The sequence below is a fragment of the Gopherus flavomarginatus genome, chromosome 6, assembly GCF_025201925.1.
Source record: "Gopherus flavomarginatus isolate rGopFla2 chromosome 6, rGopFla2.mat.asm, whole genome shotgun sequence".
Taxonomy (NCBI): Eukaryota; Metazoa; Chordata; order Testudines; family Testudinidae; genus Gopherus; species Gopherus flavomarginatus.
Genome location: NC_066622.1, coordinates 95,765,671 through 95,786,109, shown reverse-complemented (window position 1 = coordinate 95,786,109; position 20,439 = coordinate 95,765,671). Strand labels below are relative to the sequence as shown.

The 20,439-nt window shown below is 42.6% G+C and overlaps 1 protein-coding gene across 1 annotated transcript; it reads right to left on the bottom strand.

Annotated features, from left to right (window-relative positions):
- Positions 1 to 321: 321 nt before the first annotated feature.
- On the bottom strand, positions 322 to 20,277 carry KIFBP (kinesin family binding protein). The gene is made up of 7 exons (XM_050959440.1): positions 19,762 to 20,277; positions 14,846 to 14,944; positions 9,328 to 9,407; positions 9,049 to 9,232; positions 7,739 to 7,823; positions 3,824 to 3,933; positions 322 to 1,778 (listed from the first exon to the last, which is right to left on the bottom strand). Exons 1-7 carry the CDS (start codon positions 20,260 to 20,262, stop codon positions 900 to 902), a joined length of 1,938 nt encoding a protein of 645 aa, XP_050815397.1. The 5' UTR covers positions 20,263 to 20,277; the 3' UTR covers positions 322 to 899.
- Between the last annotated feature and the right edge of the window lie 162 nt (positions 20,278 to 20,439).

Below are 20,439 nucleotides of genomic sequence, written 5' to 3'. Positions count from 1 at the left end.
TACCTAGTTAGTCAAAATGCTGTTCTGGCAGTTGGAGATCATTGAAATAGAGGGATGCGCCGTGCCCTGTGAATCTCCTGAGGTGGCATAGAGCCAGCACACCTTTCATGGTGTATTTGATCATTTATTTCTTATTTTCCTGTTCTGGATATGTTGGTGCCTGTCTATTGGTACAACTGCTAAAAGTCATATAGGATTATAGAGTTTTACAGCTAGTTAAAACTTGAAATATTTTAGTTTCCTGCAAAAAGTGGGACAGGATTCTACTGTTAATCAGGTCTTAAAAAACAAAAATCAAATCATCAGGACTCAGTGAAAAAGTTTAGTAAAGCAAGTCCATTTATTGAGCCTCTAATAGGTCTCTGATTAATTGCAACAAAAGTCACTTCGCAACACACAAAATAAATACAGGACACAATTATGATAAGGCTCCTTTCTATATGGATACTGTTGGGAGCATGGGTTAGAAAGACTAAAATCCTGTGTAGTAGACAGACTGCATGCCTAAAGTCTGATTCTTAGAAAAGGTTTCTAGGACCAGTCAGGCTACCCAAAAGGTTCCCTTAAAAGAAACATCTTAAGTACATTTAGAAATTGAATGATCTACTGGAGGAAGAAAGTAAGGCAGGAAGGTTTTATATTTACACAAAGAGCATGCAATACAAGTCATCAAATGGACATTCACTTTACATTTAGAGTTTATACCATTAGCATGGGTGAGGAACTAAACTAGACAGTTCTCAATTTTAAAAAGGTTTTATGGTGCCTACCAAAATTGCATCTTATAGCTGCAGACATCTGAATGCTAAGGGCAACAACAAGGTATGGAAACTGTCCCAAAGTATGTTTGACAGAGATCATTTTAATATTGCACATTTCCATTCACTGAAGACAAGGGTTTAACTGAACGGAGACAGTTTGGCTTTCAGCCTCTCCATTCTTGTTGGAAGCAGACCGACCATTTCTTTACTGAGTTCTAGTTCCGTTTCTATGGCCTGGACAGCTTCTGGATGCTTCTCACAATAGTCTACTAGAAATGTGTAATATTCCAATGAGGTCTGCATATTCTCCAATTGTTTATTGCCATCAGAAGTAATAAGCTTGCCATATAATCGTGCAATGTGAAATTTGGCCACCATTGCAGGGCGAAGAACATCATCCTCAAGTTTTTCAGGAAATATCTTATCTGGGTTCCTCAAAGAATCTAAGAAGAGTTCATAGTACTTGACAGCTAACTGAGCCAGAGAATTTATTTTTTTTCTAGTATGTGAGTCGAGTTCCTCTAGCCTGTTACCAATAGCTACCTTTAAATCCATCATCTCATAATACGTGTCCGCTAATTCAAACTGAAGCTGCCTACTGATCAGCAGGTAATACTGTGGATTCAAATCCACGTACATGGGCTCCAGCATATCTATTCTACGCTTGTGCATCTTGCAGCGTCTCTCATAATCTTCTTCAAAGAAAGCAAGCACCTTAAACAAGGCACTGTGGTCCTGAACAATTTCAATATGGTCAGTAACATAGCCATCAAACTGAAAGAACTCTTTTGCTTCGTGAACATAATTCTGACCCACTAGGAAGACTTCTCTGGCTTCTTGAAAATCTAAAGGACATATACAGCTCACTTTCTCTTCTGTGGCTAATATAGAGTCACATAGATCACTGGTTCCAAAGAGGACAACTTTCTTTCTGCCCTTCTCTTTTTCGTCTTCCTCTTTTTTCCTTTGGGCTTTAAGCTCTGATTGCCTGTCTGGATCCAATTCTCCGATGTTATCCTAAAAATGACAGAGCATGTTAGTTTAAAATACATGTGGCTACAGAGAATAATATGCATTGAAGCTCCTTTTAATTACAGTCTTCAATACAAACAGAAGTTTGCAGCAGTAAGACAAGAGAGTGGGCATGCTAGCATATTAAAACTTATGCTCACTAAACATAAATTATGATCTTACCTCTGTAGTGCATGAGATTTATTTAACATAGATATTTTAGAAGTATCTCTCTACCCCACGGGGTTTTTGGATCCAGACACGCATTGGAGCTGGAGCCCTTTAAGGCCTCAATTCAAAGTACTTTCAGCACCTTCTTAACAGGCACTGTATAGTCCATTGGAAGTCAATGGAACTATTTGAATGCTTAAGTGCTGAATAAGGATCACATTGCCCACATGCTTACATTTCATCCTTGTCTGCAATACTATGGCCTGGTTTACATTGGGGGGGGGCAAAATCGAGCTAAGATACACAATTTCAGCTACAAGAATAGCATAGCTGAAGTCGATGTATCTTAGATTGAATTAAAAATACTTTGCGTCCTTGCGGTGCTGGATCGACGGTCGCGGCTCCCTGTCGACTTTGCTTCCGCCTCTCGCACTGCTAGAGTTCAGCAGTCGATGGGAGAATGATCGGGGATCGATTTATCGCATCTACACTACATGCAATAAATCGATCCCCATAGATCGATTGCTACCTGCCCATCTGGCAGGTAGTGCAGACATACAAAAAGTTTTGTCAGTAAAAAAGTTATGCCGCTTTAATTAAAGCACTTTAAATAAAACCACTGTTGCATGTCCACACTAGCTTACATTGGCAGAGCGCATCCACACTAACAGCTCTTGCATTGACAGAGAGCAGTGCACAATGGGTAGCTATCCCACAGTGCAATTGGCTGCACGGTGCTTTGGGAAGGGTCTGCAACAACTCATGGGGCAGGTACAGTATCACATAATACATGTTTCTCAATCCCATTGTTCCAGGGGCATCCTAGTAGATTGTCAGACACTTTTTCAACTGAAGTGTGTGGGGGGGAGGGAGAGGAGAGTGGTGCGTCTGGGGCAGGAGAGACAGCAGGCTGACCAACCTATCCTGCGGCAAGTGGGGAGGAAGGGAGAAACACCTCTTCCATGTCAGCCCCCGGCTCTGCTCTGCACAGTAGTCTCTCCAGAAGCAGCCCACTCTGCCTGCCTTGCGATTCTGTGATTCCCTCGAGTTCTCCCACAGCCTCCACAGCTGCTGGGAGCAGCATCCTGAGCCGCTCTGTGAGCTCTACATGCTGAAGGAATGTCAAAGCAGCACAGCTGTTCCTTTCCCCCATCCTTGCTCCCCAGCAGCAGCCTGCCTGACAGGGTGTTCTTAGTGCAGGGCAGACAGACGCATTCCACGTTAGTGATTTGCTCTTTGTTCCACAAAAGGATCAGCACATCCCTGCTCGGCAGCAGAGATCAAAACACTGAGCAGAGCAGTCAGGGCAGGCATTGTGATATACTGGTGGAAGCCAGTTATGTGGACAAAACAAACAGCAGTGTCTACACTCTCGCTTTAACTCTGCCGCAAAAAGTTTTAGTTCTCTTGTTGAGGTGGTTTGGTTTGTCAGCAAAACACCAGAGTTTTGCCACCAAAAATAGCTTTTTAGTGTGTATGACCTCCCATTTTGTAGGCAAAAGGCAGCTTTTGCCAAAAATAACCTTTGTAGTGTAGACAAGGCCCCAAACAAGTACTTGAGTGCTCTGCTGAATTAAAGCCTAAGAATGAGACTTGGTGGGCGAAGATCAGGGAGACTTGTAAAGTTGCTATGTTCCATTAATCAACCGGCAGGGCTAAGCAAAGAGCTTGTTTCTGATCCTGTCTCCATACTTATTAGTAACATAACAGCTTTATTCAAGAGTTAGCAGTTTTTAGAACATGTACAGCCTAGAGTTCAAATATTTGTCTTGATTACTGGTTGTACAATTGTGTATCCTTAATGATTGGTAGTGAAGTTATTCATAAACAAAGTTTTTGTTGATTCTGTTCACAATTGTTTAAAAGTAATCGTTGATTACCTCAAGTGATTTCCGAGCACTCTGCAAAAGAGTCAAGCAGTACTTAATCCAACATCTTGCAATTTCAGCTTTTCTCTGTCGAAGATCCTGTTGGTCTTGTTCTGTTTCATCTGATAAATACACATATCAAATAAAAGCAGTGAAGTATTCCAGGCCAAATGTTACATTAAAAGAAAGAATGATCATTTACGTTCATCAGGATATTTTTCTGTCTTTCCATTCAGTTTTAAGAGTGCAAAGGTTGTAATTCCTAACCCTAGCAGACTCAGAAGCTAGATTGCTGTGGATCTATCAAGTATTACCTTTAAAAATAGTTTAGATACGTAACAGGAAGACCACCTGGTCTTGGAGTTTTTCCAGAGCATAATAAAGAGATTTGTTTTCTGTTCTAAAGTGAGAGCCCATCTGCCCTTTGAAAATAACTATTACAGCAAAGCTGCTCTCTAGCATGATTAACACACAGTTTGCTCTTGCAACAGCCCTAAGAATTATAGTGAAAGAGAGAGAGTCAAATTGAGGAAGCAGAGTCCGTGGCCAATCCAAAGTATAGGAACAAGAAGACTTGCTAGCGCACAAACTCTTATGCTCTCCTCCTCTCCAAGTTCCCCACCACAATCACAATTTGCAACACTGTTGACGTCTCAACACAGGGACCAAAGATTGAATGGACGTTAAAACTGAACTATCCAATCACTTCTAGGGGAAGCAGACAAATTAGTGGGCCAGTGTGGGGAAGTTAAAGCTGCTGACACTGCCATTCTTGTTCTCTGGATACAAAGGATGCTTCAGTCTCCACTGCCGTTAAGTTAGTACCTTTCACAGGCACTACATTCACATTTTGGTTGGGGGGCGGGAAAGAGTTGGAGAAGAGAATTCTCAATAGCCTCAAAGTGACCTCCATTTGTTTGTTAGTTTAAGAATCCCTGCACTGTACACAGTGGATGGTTTGGGCTTTGTTTTACTAACAACAGAATTTAGATATGTTCTATTCACATGCTTGCGGGGGTCTGTTCTTTAAGCAGATGTTCTTATTAGCAAGTACTAAGGTGAAGTAACTCTAAACCCTTACTGACCAATCCAACCTTTTCTCCTTTAAAAGAGATTTGATGAATTGCAGCCATTTCATATGCATTTCATAGCTTGAAAATCTGAGTCAGTGGAACTTATTCCCATGTTTTAGATCCCAGAATTTTCCATTTGATGATTTTCATAGTACACTGGCTCAGGATATTAAAAAAAAACTTAAAGAGGAAGGGAGGAGAAAGAATTTAAACAGGAGGAATTTCCAACACGCTGTAATAAATATCAATTTGCACTTCTATAGCATCTTCCATCCAATGATCTCAAGTCATCAGCCTCCTCATCTATGTGACAGAAGTATCATTATTCCTATTTAACAGATGAGAAACTGAGGCACAGGGCGGTTAAGCAATTTGTCCAGTCACACAGGAAGATTTTGGCAGAGTTGGAAAGAGGACCCTTGTCTCTAAACTCTCAGTCCTGTGCTGGAAGTGGAGACCATCACTGCCCATATACTTCTCTGTTACTATGTAATCGTGTTTATTATAGTGACTAAGGGACAGCCAAGAAAAGGGTCCCCATTGTGCTTGGTACTGTACAAACACAGAGTAGACAACAGCCCCTGCCCTGAAGAGCAAACAATCTAAACAAACAAGACAGACTTAGGGTGGACTTATCGTTGGTTTTTTTAGGGTGGAGGAAAGGGTCTGACACACAAGCAGAGTGAACAGCAGCAAACATCATGTTATAATAGTGGAACTATTTCTCTGAGGGGGAAGGTTTAGTTTGGAGGAGATAAGCAAGAAGGGAACGGGGAAAAGAAGGTAAGACATCAAGTGTGGAATGAAGCTCAAGTGAAGAGACTGAGGGTGGGAGTCAATCAGCACAGAGCAGAGGAAGTCCAGTCACAACTGTAGAGTTCTCAATGTTCAAAGATCCCTTCTTTGGTTCCTACCAGATGGAGTCTCCTTTCTGCAACCCACAGGACAGTAGGAGAGATGCAGGCCCCAGAGTGTGAACGTATGGCCTCCCCTGCACAGTTCTGGGTACTGCAAGGTTCTGGGAAGGAAAAGTGGCTCTGGCTGGGTCCCATTTTACCCCTCCCCGCCACAGTGCAGCAGTTCCAGCTTTGGCTGCTTCTACTACTGGCTAGAGTCTCTGGGTGGCTTCCTTGGTGAAAGCATACCACATTTCTGACCCCAATGTCACCCTAGTCATCCAGACAGTAACACAATCAAGTGATCATGGCAATCTAGATGTGTGAATTCACAGCTGTCAAATATTTCATATTTATTCTAAGATGTCTTGACAGACTTCTACAATTAGCATAACCCAGTTATTTCATCAAGTCTTGGGTTTCCTTATCTAAAATGGCTCTTGCACAGCCTACCTCCTAAAAAATGTAGTTAAATTGGCTAGATGAGATATAATAGGTGACTCTATACAGGTTTTTGTCCATTTTCAAGTTTCCAAAAAAATGTCGTAAGTGATGACATTTATACATTGTGCAACCCAGCTGACTGAACTCTGGTTAAAGAAAGCTTGTCTATGTTCCCTTCAGCTGTATTTTGCCCTGAATAACAATGCCAATTGGATTTAGGAGACTACATTCCAATTAGCATGAACCCTTTAAAACTAGCTAACATTCACTGCAGCAACAGCAGGTTTGGGGAATCTAAAAATGCAGCCCTTTTGAATGCTAGCACAATCTGCAATGAGTCTACAGCTCCATTTATCTGAAGCTTTCAGTTGTCCAAGACTTTCAAACACCCAGGGCTGTGCTGAAGATGTGCAAACGAAAACTTACCGTTTTACAGGAAGTAATGGAGAGGTAGGATGTTTCAAGTAGCACAGCTATAGTCATGCGACCCTGACCCTCAGAAGTATGGCTGACTCTTTAGGAGGGTACGTTCTTTTCCACTTGATTTTTTTGATTTAAGAGTTGTTTATTTCATTACACCAATACAAAACTTCATAACTACCATTTAATGAGATTGTATCATGTCAAGTGACAAATTGTAGGGTGTTTTACACGGAACTGCTTTTCTGCTGAAGTCTTCATTTTAAGCCTATTCTTAGGAAATGTCTTCTCACATCAGATTCATTTTAACAGTTTTCATTTAGGGATTGCTCTAAACAGATTATTCACTATCGTAAATGTGAGAGCAATAATTTAAAAAAAAAAAAATTAAGGGTGAGAAATTCCCCCCCATACTCCTGAAAACATCTGGGTGAAGATCAGGGCTGGCTCTAGCAATTTCGCTGCCCCAAGCACAGCGGCACGCCACGGGGGGTGCTCCGCTGCTCGCCAGTCCCGCGGCTCCAGTGGACCTCCCGCAGGTGTGCCTGCGGATGCTCCACCGGAGCGGCAGGACCAGCGGACCCTCTGCAGGCACACCTGCAGCAGGTCCACCGGAGCCCCCTGCCGCCCTCCCGGCAACTGGCAGAGCACCCCCCGCGGCATGCCGCCCCAAGCAAGCGCTTGGCGCACTGTGGCCTGGAGCCGGCCCTGGTAGAGATGTTCACATTTTAGACCTGCCCCAGTGTTTTTTCCCCATCCTCCTGGCAACTTTTAACATCCATCAATTTTACAAAACACAACCCACTAAAGTATCACCTGACTCTGGTGAAATTCCTGAATAAGCAGCAATAAGTATATGAGCTTTTCTCAAGGCGTTTATATGTACCAAATCCTAAGAACCGTTGTGCGTGCAACTTAAAATCTTGGTTTAACAGTAGTACTGGTATAAGGAAAGAATTAATTCTCTTAAAAGGAACTGGAACTACTATTAGAGCTCTCAACTGATGAGAATAAGAGCATTTAACATCCATACTAACAATGCTTATTCAAAGCTACTTGATTGAAGCTAACTACCATTAAAACAAAAATCTTACTGTCCTCTGAAGAAGGAACCTGTCCAGCTTGACTAAAGATGACATTGGCAGCTGCTAAACAGTGTCGAGACTCCATAAAGCATTGCTGTGGGGAAGAGAAAGAGCAGTGTTCCATCATAGGTACAGAACAGCCAATGAGCTGCTACTTTAGACTTAACTAAGTCCCTCAATTTGTATAGTTAGGACATGTGAAGATGGGGAAATTGCAGAACTGAGAGGTCCAGGGGCATTTTCCTTTGGATACTAGAAAAATATAGGTGTAATACTGTACAATTTAAAAGGAAAGATGATTTTACACATCTACTATGGAATATAGCACCTTCCCACCAAGTATCCCATCTCAACCAACAACCCCCACAGAGGTAGTCACTGCCTTTTATAGCAGGACTGAAGCACGAACATTATAAATTCTTTCCACGCTGCTCTGACCTATGCTACTGTCACTTCCTGAAGTCTGTGGTAAACACTGTGTTGTAAAGCATAACTCAGCCCTGAGCTGAACATAAACTGAGTATACGTTATGAGTCAGATCCTGATTCCCTTACTCACATTGAGTAGTACTTTAGTTGATGGTTAATTCCTTCAATTTATCTCCTCAAAAGGTATAGGAGTGACAAGTTACTACTGAAACTCTATTCTTAACTGAGTGGTATTGCAAAAGTCTGCAAAGCACCAAACTGTTTTACAGAACACATGAGAATTTGAGTTGTCTGGAGTTTGAAAGGTCTCAAAAACGAGAGTACTTCACAAATCAGTGAGTTGTTTAGTGACAGTGCAGAGACTTTAGAGGCAAACACAGCATCCGTTATATGGTTTAGTTCTAGTGCTCTCACAACCTTCAACAAATTTTGTGCACATGCTAAAATATCCAAGAACAATTGAGACTCAAACCTGAATTTTTTTGCTTTGGTTAGATAAGAACTAAGTACTAGTAGTAGGTAATTTAAAAATAATTATTTCCCTTTATGTTTCACCTTTTAAAAAAAACCTCATAAGCACCATATCACAAACCACTGTCATTATTATTAATAATTATTTGTACTACTGTGCCACCTTGCACTTTAGTTCTTCAGTTTACCCCTGGCTCACTTTCGGCAACATGCTACCATGGGAAGTGGAACCACTGCACTCCCTTAAGACAGATGTTTGACATCTGAGGACTATTTGTGTGTTTAGAGGAGGGCATTTTAAAATCCAACAGGCACCATATCACGATGAGCTACTGAAACGGCAACTCTGACTTTGTAGTTACTTTTTATGATTGCAGATTAATAAGTCAGAACCACAGCAGAGAACATTTAAAGGGTTACCTTAGTGAGATAATATTGTGACAAGGTAGCAGCATTCAGAGCCCATTCTACTGGATAGTAGCCACTGTACTCAAGCTGTCGTTTAAGGGTAGTATGGCAATACTGGGCAGCCTTTTCAATCATTTCCAGGTGTTGGTAGACTTGGGCCAGATAATATAATGTATGGGTATAGGCCTTTTCAAATCTGGGAAGACAATTTGGGTCTTACTTTAGATTTATTTGTTTTTTAGAACAGCCATCACACACTCATTTCAAAAATATGCTCTAGTCAGCACCTACCTTTTTGATCTCTCTTGATCTGTAAGTTTTTCTTCTTCAGCCATGAAGTGTTCGTTGGGATCAAGGGGAGGGTTCCCATTCTGAAAAAGAATAAGCAGTATATCCAACACACAACCTATACCTTATTTGGTGATATTGTACTCCCTCTGCTGGCTGCAATGTGAAATACACAATGCAAGACCATAAAGATTGGTGAGCATTTATTTGCAGTTTTGCAATCCCAAATCCAACATGAGACTGTTGATTTTCCACAGAACTTCTGAATGTTACATTTAATGTGATTTCCTAAAGTCCATGAGATGTTTTTAGAAAAAAGGCAAAAAGTATGCCTCACTTTTTCTACTGTGTTATAAAACTGCTTTACTCATATACAACTACTATGTATATTTTGTAGAATATTACATTGCGACAAACTAATTTACTCTGGATTCATACTGATCTCATGAAGTTATTAAATATGTCTACAAATATCAAATAAAGAATTCATTTACCAAGATACACTACCAGCACACATACACAAGTATCCTTCAGAATATTTCCTGCAGAATAGGCATAGAAAATGCCAAGCAGACCCTATCATGGAGATCTGATCCTGCTAGCATTTACATGTGAGTAGCTTTAATCAGGAGCAGTCACACAGAAGTCAATGAACTACTTTGTGAGAGCAATGTCACTCATGTGTGAAAGCATAACATTGTCCCTGGAGGGATTACAGGTTAATTCCCCATGAACAATCTCTTGATCTAAGGCCAGCCCACACATTGTTTTTGAAATGGTAAAACTATTTTGGCTAGGAATTTATTTATTTTTTTAAATCAAAATAGTTATACTGGTACAAGTCATGGTATGGAAGCACTTATATGGGTATAAGGGTGCCTTATTCCAGTATACCTTGTTCCTCTTCTCATATGGGAAAAAAGTTACACTGGTCTAAAGTACCTTTCTGCCGATACTGTGTGCAAACTAGAGGAGGTTTTTCACTTTATATTATACTAGTATACTTAAAGCAGTACAGCATTTGTGTTTAGAGAAGCCTTAGAAGCATGAGTCTCTCTACTGCTTAAGCTATAGCACATCAGCCTGTTAACATGGAGGCAATAGACTCAAAAATCTCTGTATGTGGTCTAGCCACTAGAAGGGAATAAAAGAACACACTGTGTTAGTTAGGTTACACACTCCCTGGGGCCAGGAAAGCTTGAGGTCCACAGCATATCAAATCCCCATATAGCATGCCATTTCTAACAAGGTGCAGTTCACAGCAATTGCTATTTCAGGTCCCTACTGTCATCTATACAAGGAAAAGAAAGAGGCAAAGAGTGAAAGGATACCACACAAATCTAGCTGCATGACCACAGATAAAGTGCAATTTATTTTAAAGAAAAATTCCATTGATGTATCAATTTCAGTTTATTAGGTTTAGAGAACAAAAAACATTCATTCCAAAGAGACACCATGCTTCCTGAAGAGACTGAACCAAAGAGGAAATCATCTCTCTTCCACCGGTTTTCAAAGGGGGAAGTCATAGCTTTGAGTACTGATTTAGAAGGATTTAAACACATATTTAGGATGTGTGGGAAGTAAAAGTAGTTCTGTTCTACATTAACTAGTTTTTGTTCACTTTCTTTATGGAGATGATTTCTGGGGTTTATGGTCCTGTATACAGCATCTTGCCATTGTGTCCATTCCACATTGCTGTAAGACAGCTGTCAGACACAGTTATAGCTAGCACAATTAGGCCATACCTGTGCCAATACAGTTTATGGCACAACTTTGTCTGTCTGCACCTAACTTGCTCCATAGCTATGTATGTGCCTGATTTTTATGAAAATTCTGCCCAATAGTGCCTCAATTGCTGGTGGCATGGGCTGAGGACTGTGGATATTTTTCCAAGATGGGTTCCTCATATCACTTACCATTCTGGAAGTTTTTATGCATGCCAATATATTTGCCGGTCACGTGTTATATGACATTATGAGCATTTTCAACACTGTGGTCAGTTTAGTAGTGCAACTTGCTGTACTAGTGTACTTAGGAGTTGTCAAGCTTATTGCTTGGTCACTTCAAAAATGAACAGCAGATACATGTTCCTGTAACAACAGTACTTAACTCTACATGGATTTTTCATCCATCTCTCTCAAGGGAGGATAAATATCACTACCCTCCTATTACAGGTGCCGAAACAAACACAGAGGCAAGAAGACTTACCCAAGGTCTTCACAGCTCAGTGGAAGAGCTGGAACTAGAACCCAAATCTCCAGATGCAAAGCTCAGTATCTTATTTGTTGGGCCACATGGTCTCTGCCAAGCTAAGAGAATCATGTCAAGAGGCAGGAACTTCTGTAACAGGCTTTGTCTGTCTACATTCTCAAGACATCCCATGAGGCAGAGGGAATCTGGATCAAGCTCATGAGATTAACATAAAACAAGACTGACACATTCAAGTTGTTCTGTTCTTTACACTTAGAATAAAACTGAAGACATGGCCAGAATGGAACTCTCTCTGTGGCAATCCACCTCCCTCTGCCTCCTGGAGAGGCTCTGCAGAGAAAGATGGAGCAGCTCAGAGAAACACTCTTCATGAGAAGTGGGGTAGAGGCTGGGAGAGGGAGTAATATAGCTACTTCTCCCCCCCAACAAATGGGGGTTGGGGCGCAGCGCAACAGGCTTGTGTCGTTACCTGCTTCTTTATTAAAAGAACTCTGATATAGATTAATTTATTTATTTTCTGCTGGTTTTTAATTCAGGTTCTGTCTAACCTGGAAAAGAATAGTGATTGAAGAACTAATGAAGTGATGACATAACAAGAGTACTAAAGCTAAATAACCCAGAGAGGAAAAGATTTTTAGAGTCAATTTGTTTTTAATGCTTTTTTTTTGGGTTACATTTGTTTAGTATCAATAACTAATTAACTTTTTTTAAAATAAAAAAGTATGTATTAAAGGTTCCCACCAGCTCAGCTGAGGTGCAAGAGCTCATAATACATTCCCTCAGAGACTCCCAAGTTCTTCAGCAAACTCCAGGAGATGACGACATTTCTGAAGTTTAAAAAGTTACAGTACTACCTGCACTGGCTCTTTTCCCTTTCCGGTCTCTAAGTGCACCCTTCACATCTCAGGCCTCGTACCTTTACCTATGCTGGATGGAGTTCCATGATTCTCCCGCTTTTAGACCAGGCCCCAGGCTACAGTACCCTTTGAATCAACCGTGATAAGTGAGCAGGTCCAACTGGTCTCAGCACCTGTGGTTCTTCTCTTTGGGAGTCTGATCAGTAATGTAAATGGCGACCAAAGCATTGTTTATTTTGCTGTAGGAACAAAGCATTTTAAGACAGATGTGTGTAGAGAGTTTGTTTTCTTACTTAAAAAAGTGACGGTGACCTAGGCAGGCCTAGCTTTTTCAGACATCCCAGCAGGGTTCCCATGTCTCTGTCTCACTCCTCTGAATAATTACTTCTCCTTGTGAGAGTGGGATCCCTTTTAATCCTGCCAGGTCTCCTTTGCTCTTGAGAGTTCCTGGGCTTTTTCCCTTATTGACTAAAACTAGTTAAGCTGTCTGAAGCCAAGATACAGAATCTTAAAACTCCAATTCTGTCACAAGAAACTTGAAAGCTTTCAAACCATTTTTGTACCTCATAAAGCAGAAAAAAAAGTGAATAAACTTGATTTTAAAAGTTCTTTGTAGATTATATTTAATATTCAAATCTCAGACCCTACCAATCAGGCAGTAAATCCACAAATGCACAGATCTTCTCAAATTTTAAATGCATGTTAAAACTAACCTCACAAAACAATCTTTCCAAACTGACTATTATTCCATCTCAATTCAGTCTTTTCAGAGAAACATTGGAAGAGCTCCATGGATATAATTAAAAAGAAAAGACAGACAGCAATCCAGTTTCTAACATTAGGGACAGAACCAACATATGCTTCAGGATCATGCTTATAGTCAAAACCTTGAATTACTCCTGGGGGAATTCTGCACTACTGTGCATGGGGTCCAGACCTTCCATACCCAAATACTCCTGCCAAGCCTCAGCCCATACACCCAGAACCCCTCCAGCACTCCATACCTGAACCCCACCCCACTAAACCTCAACCCCCTCATCTGGAGCCCCTCAAACCCAGAACCCCTGCCTCCAGACCCCCATCCCTGCACCCTAGACCACCTCCCACTGAGCTCACTACATCCCTGCATTTGAAACCCCACCCCTAAGCCTGTGCATGCAGATCCCCCCCATACCTAGACCCCCCACTGAACTGCCTGCACTCAGATTGTCCCACACAGAACCCTCTGACCACACATCTCGATGCCCCCACACTGAGCCCCTTCACACTTCAATCCTGCCTGCCCCACACCTGGTGGGCCTAGCACAGAGGAGCAGGGCCCCAGGGTGTTTCTGGGACAGGTCCAGACCTTGTGCTGTGTCAGGATCGGGTACAGCCTCACCGCTGAGTCCGTATCCCAGGGGTGGGGAGGCTACAGAGTGATCTCCCACCTTTGTGCAGTGAATGGTCTGTGCTCCCCACTGCCCTGCTGGAGCCTCCACATTTATTGACAAATAAAACGTGCAGAATTTTAAATTTTTTGGCGCAGAATGCCCTCAGGAGTCTTGAATCCAGGTTGTAATGTACACAGCATCAATGCCAGAAATAAGTGTCAGGTATTAACCAGGAGACATTTTTTAAAAAGTTCAGTCCTCACAAAGACAAAGAGGCCAAAAATTTGTGAATGCTAAACTGTAATTGGAGGGATTTCCCCACCTCCCAATGCACTGAATTGCAGTGTACTATGGCAGTGCTTTAACATGGCTAGAAGACATGCCCTTAGATTGTTCATTAACAAGACTGCCTGAGACACACAAGAACCTTTCTGAAAGCTAAAACGCATGCAGCGCTATAAACTGTCACAGCAAATAGATGCAGATAGTTCAGGAATATTTAAGATTAAAACTTTTCCTTGTTAACTAAAAGGAATGATTTTAAGTCTCTCATGGTTTTTGCAGTACTATCAGTATGAAGTTAAGTAGAGTTAGTGGAAGCTCGATTTCAGCTGGTTTTAATTCTGGCTAAAAAAAAACAAACAAACAAAAAAAAAACTTACAACATTGTACATTTTACTTATTTTAGTATTTAAGCAGAGTTCATTTGCTGATTATTAAACCAGCATTGAAACGATCATGAATCACAGATCTCAGTTCCTCATAGCGCCAGCAATACACATTATGTCACGTTTCAGAAGCACAGTACGCAGCCAGCAGGAAGCTCAGAAATTCATGCTTCACAAAGATGTTTTTCAGAAAAAAATATTCACTATGTATACTTAATAAGAAATGCCTCTGCATGCGGAGACTTAAAAATGACGTTCTTCTGCCAGATGCAGTCTTCACGACAAGGACCATCTTTTGCCATCTACAGCACTCAGCATAATCCCCAGTGCTGACTGGCATCTCTAGGTGCTGCCATAACACAAATAAATAAATAGTGCAGTGCATGTATAAAATAAGCTCTGTTAACAGTACCTCTTTCATGTACTGATTATACAACGCTTCTGCAGATTCCAAGTAAGTCTGTGCTGTTTTAATTTCACCTCTTTCAGACCACAGTATACCCAAATTGTTCTATAAACGTAAAAGGAAGAAAGAAAAAAAAAAAAAAAGTTATTTTCCAGTATTTCTCATTCCCAACAACAAAGTTCTCTAAACACAACCAAACTCCATCCCAGCACACACAACCTATTTGAGTCAATGGGAGTTACATGTCTTTCTCCCCAAAGGCAGTACCTGGTCCATAGTTTTGACCTTGAGTTGTTTAAAGATGCCTTATCACACTATAGCAAACATGAAAATAAAGACCCAAACATACATAAACATGTAATTTTCTGTATTTCTTCTTACTTCAGGTGTGTGTTTAAACAGATGCGCAATCTCTCTCACAGTTCTAATTTCTGATTCACCCTGCAATTAAGTCATAACATCAGTGTTGTCATAAAAATGACCAGGAAGTTAGAAATTCAGTATTATGACTTCAAAGCTGGATAAAATAAGATGAGAAGTTGAGCGAGGAAAGAGTACATGTTTAAATAAGTATCTTCACTAATATACAAAGGTGGCATGAAAAATTAAGAAGTGGAAGTTAAGGGGCGGGTATTTTAGACCTAAAACATGATAATTCACATGGCAACATTTCTTACATTGCTTCTGGAGGCTCTCCAATTTCAAAGAGTTTCTCCAAGTGTATCATTAAGGATTTAGCATTTACAAACATTCCAAGTTGGACACATACTAATTTAGTTTCTATATTTGCTCATTTGAAAAGGCAAGTCTTAATATACAACTAAAGAGGGGTAAAAGTGGAATTCTATCAAGTTTCCTCTGCAGCTGGCCCACTCAAATAAGCCTTTTTTTTAGGAGCACCAGACTGTGTGGTGCTCATTAAGAGAAACACTGTGTCCATGGGACTTGATGTACAGTGTAACAGGCAAAATCAGACATCAATCATCTCCTCTGGCACTATGCAGAAGAGCACAAATCAGAGACAGGGCCACAGGAATTGACCTGATAAAAGGAACTCTGTATCAGTGCTTACACAACAGAGGTCAGTAGAAAGAAAGCATATAAAGCACTTCACAGAACTGGCCCCCCCCCCTTTTTTTTTTTTTTGATTATTGCTTGTACTGCAGTATTTATGTTGCCTTCCTTTAAATGTTCAAGGTTTGTTACAGCCTGTGAGACTGAAGCCTAGGTGCAAAATCCCAGTTAGACACCATGATTTCTAGTTGTGTTATTTTGCATGCATTGTCCAATGCTAGGAATAAGAGCATCATCTGGTAACAGAACTTCTAATAGCATTGGAAATAGCTCTGGATACAGCAAATAAAAGAGAGAGGTCTGAAACAGCAGGAAAACGACAGTGTATCCAGAAGATAGCACCTGTCTGTTACAAACAAGCACCATTTACAAAAGTCAATTCAGAAGCAGAGCTGAATCCTTGGCCTAAGGCAATAAAAATTAAACTCTGGCATGATGTAAACTTGCATAGTGGCAACCCTTTTAATTACTGGTGGGACACTAACCCATTTTGAATAGTTTCTGAATAAGCCTGTAAATTTTAATTGACAGGTTTATAGTGTTGTGTATGAGCCCTACCCAAGTTGTCACACTGGAAGACAGTGATAACACACAATTGCAACCTTGAAAATTTCAGGTAACCCACTTGACTACTTCTAGTCATTTTTTCTGACTGGTATGTAGAGTCTCTCCACTGTTCCCTATTACGAGGTGGCCAACCTGTGGCTCTGGAGCCGCACACAGCTCTTCAGAGGTTAATATGTGGCTCCTTACCTAAGCACCGATTCCAGGGCTGGAGCTACAGATGCTAACTTTCCAATGTGCTGGGGGTGCTCACTGCTCAACCCCCTGCTCTGCCCCAAGCCCTGCCCCCACTCCACAAGAGGTTATTAAGGTCAGGCTCGACAAAGCCCTGGCTAGGATGATTTAGTTGCGGCTTGGTCCTGCTCTGAGCAGGGGCTTAAACTAGATGACCTCCTGAGGTTCCTTCCAAACCTGAAAGTCTATGATCTCTTCCCCAAGGACCCTGTCCCTTCCCCAGAGCCTGCCATGCCCTTGCTCCTGCCCCATATAGCCTCCTACTCTCGGGAAACAGCTGATAGGAGGAGGTGGGGAGGCACTGGGGAGCAGACGGGGTGTTGATGATGTATTACTGTGGCTCTTTGGCAACGTACATGGGTAAATTCAGCTCCTTCTCAGACTCAGGTTGGCCACCCCTGCCCTATTATAATAATTTTGCAAGGCTTCACAAGGAGACAGTTATTATTAGGTTGCCTGTTATGGTTAGATCAGCCAGCTGTCCTAAGGACATCTGAATAGTCATTATGTTTAAGATTAAGAATGCTACTGCTTCTTTTAGGAGATGTAAAAATTGAGTGAAGACTGGAACATCTCCAAGAATGTACATGTATTTGGTAACTATTCTGAAGGGAATACACAGAGGAGAATGAAATTATTGTAAGGAAATTAATAGTATTTGCAAAACTCTATTCACTCAGATAGGGCAATATACCTACGGTATTATATTACCCTAACGTTAAAGAGCAGGGAAACAGATTAACTGCAACCATAAATTCCCATCACAATTTTGCAAAGCAACTTTACATTTTCAAAGCACTGTTTAAATATTAACTAGCACAGCCCTAAGACTGCAGCATTTCAATAGCTCCTATCGCCACTCACACCGTTTATGTCATCCTAAGCATCACAAATAAAACAGGCCCAGATCTGGCAAGGTTTATGGTGCTATGCTGCTTAAGGTCAGGAACACCTCAACTTTAAGGAAGACCAAGGACAGGGTAGGCCCACTGCTCAATGAGGAGGGGGAAACAGTAACGGGAGACTTGGAAATGGCAGAGATGCTTAATGACTTCTTTGTTTCGGTCTTCACTGAGAAGTCTGAAGGAATGTCTAGTATAGTGAATGCTTACGGGAAGAGGGTAGGTTTAGAAGAGAAAATAAAAAAAGAGCAAGTAAATAATCACTTAGAAAAGTTAGATGCCTGCAAGTCACCAGGGCCTGATGAAATGCATCTTAGAATACTCAAGGAGTTAATAGAAGAGGTATCTGAGCCTCTAGCTATTATCTTTGGGAAATCATGGGAGACGGGGGAGATTCCAGAAGACTGGAAGGGGGCAAATATAGTGCCCATCTATAAAAAGGGAAATAAAAACAACTCAGGAAACTACAGACCAGTTAGTTTAACTTCTGTGCCAGGGAAGATAATGGAGCAGGTAATCAAAGAAATCATCTGCAAACACTTGGAAGGTGGTAAGGTGATAGGGAATAGCCAGCATGGATTTGTAAAGAACAAATTGTGTCAAACTAATCTGATAACATTCTTTGATAGGATAACGAGCCTTTTGGATAAGGGAGAAGCGGTGGATGTGATATACCTAGGCTTTACTAAGGCATTTGATACAGTCTCGCATGATATTCTTATAGATAAACTAGGAAAGTAAAATTTAGATGGGGCTACTATAAGGTGGGTGCATAACTGGCTGGATAACCGTACTCAGAGAGTAATTATTAATGGCTCCCAATCCTGCTGGAAAGGTATAACAAGTGGGGTTCCGCAGGGGTCTGTTTTGGGACTGGTTCTGTTCAATATCTTCATCAACGATTTAGATGCTGGCATAGAAAGTACGCTCATTAAGTTTGCGGACAATACCAAACTGGGAGGGATTGCAACTGCTTTGGAGGACAGGGTCAAAATTCAAAATGATCTGGACAAATTGGAGAAATGGTCTGAGGTAAACAGGATGAAGTTCAATAAAGATACATGAAAAGTGCTCCACCTAGGAAGGAACAATCAGTTTCACACATACAGAATGGGAAGAGACTGTCTAGGAAGGAGTATGGCAGAAAGAGATCTAGGGGTCATAGTGGACCACAAGCTTAATATGAGCCAACAGTGTGATACTGTTGCAAAAAAAGCAAACATGATTCTGGGATGCATTAACAGGTGTGTTGTAAACAAGACACGAGAAGTCATTCTTCCGCTTTACTCTGCGCTGGTTAGGCCTCAGCTGGAGTATTGTGTCCAGTTTTGGGCACCGCATTTCAAGAAAGATGTGTAGAAATTGGAGAGGGTCCAGAGAAGAGCAACAAGAATGATTAAAGGTCTAGAGAACATGACCCATGAAGGAAGGCTGAAGGAATTAGGTTTGTTTAGTTTGGAAAAGAGAAGACTGAGAGGGGAGATGATAGCAGTTTTCAGGTATCTAAAAGGGTGTCATCAGGAGGAGGGAGAAAACTTGTTCACGTTAGCCTCCAATGATAGAACAAGAAGCAATAGGCTTAAACTGCAGCAAGGGAGATTTAAGTTGGACATTAGGAAAAAGTTCCTAAGTGTCAGAGTAGTTAAACACTGGAATAGATTGCCTAGGGAAGTTGTGGAATCTCCATCTCTGGAGATATTTAAGAGTAGGTTAGATAAATGTCTATTAGGGATGGTCTAGACAGTATTTGGTCCTGCCATGAGGGCAGGGGACTGCACTCTATGACCTCTTGAGGTCCCTTCCAGTCCTAAAGTCTATGAGTCTGCAAATGGGGGATCTGCCCAAACCTACTTCTAGTCCCAAATAGCACGATGCTCCATACCGATTGGAGACTCCCCCCGTCCAGAGTCACTCCCACCACCCAGAGTCTAGAGCGAGTCCGCCCCCCGTTACCCAGAGGTGCTGGCCGCCGTCCACGACGAGACAAGTCACCACAGTGGGACCCAGAGAGCAACTCAGTCAAACCCTCGCCCGCCAGGAGAGTCAAGCCAGGGCGCTGCCATCCGCCCACAGGCGCCCGCCCGCCTTGCGCCGCGGCAGACGCTCCTCGGCACGGCACGGGCGCCCAGGGCGGCGGCCGCTCCCTACCTGGGCCTGGATGTAGAGTGAGACGCAGTCGCGGGAGAGGCGGTGGCGCTCCAGCAGCCGGGTGCACTTCAGCAGGTGCTCCTCGCCGGCAGAGAGCTCCTCGGTGTCGGTGTGATTCACCCCCAGCTCGTACTCCAGCACCGCCAGCCGCACGGCCCGCAGCGCCGCCGCCTCCCCCGCGGGGGCGCCCTCGGCCTCGGCCGCCTCCTCGGAGCCCAGCAGCTGCCGGATCTCCTCCAGCAGCTCCCGGGCGCCGTACTTGGAGCGGTAGGGCTCGTTCTCCGGGTCCTTCTTGGACTCCACGTTGGAGAGACTCAGCGAGCTGCGGAACTTCTCACAGAGCGAGGCCCAGCCGGCGGGCGCCGCCATCTTCCTCGCCGGGCCCAGCGCCACCCGCAACTGCGACCCGCCGCCGGCTCGGCTCGGCTCGGCGTTTGAGAGCGGACACGTGACACCCAGCGAGCAATCAGCACGCCAGGGGTGTCTGCTCTCTACTGTCATGACGCGGTCCCCTAACGCCCGGCTCCTACCACGCCCCTCCCCGCGGGGGGGGCGCTTTCGAAGAGCCCCCTCGCCTCGTTCTCAGCGCCCAACCTCTGCGCGCCTCGGGGGCAGCCCAGCAAAGTGCCACGTGCCAGGGACAGGTGAATAAACCGATGCCAAAGAGGCCTGGGTTGT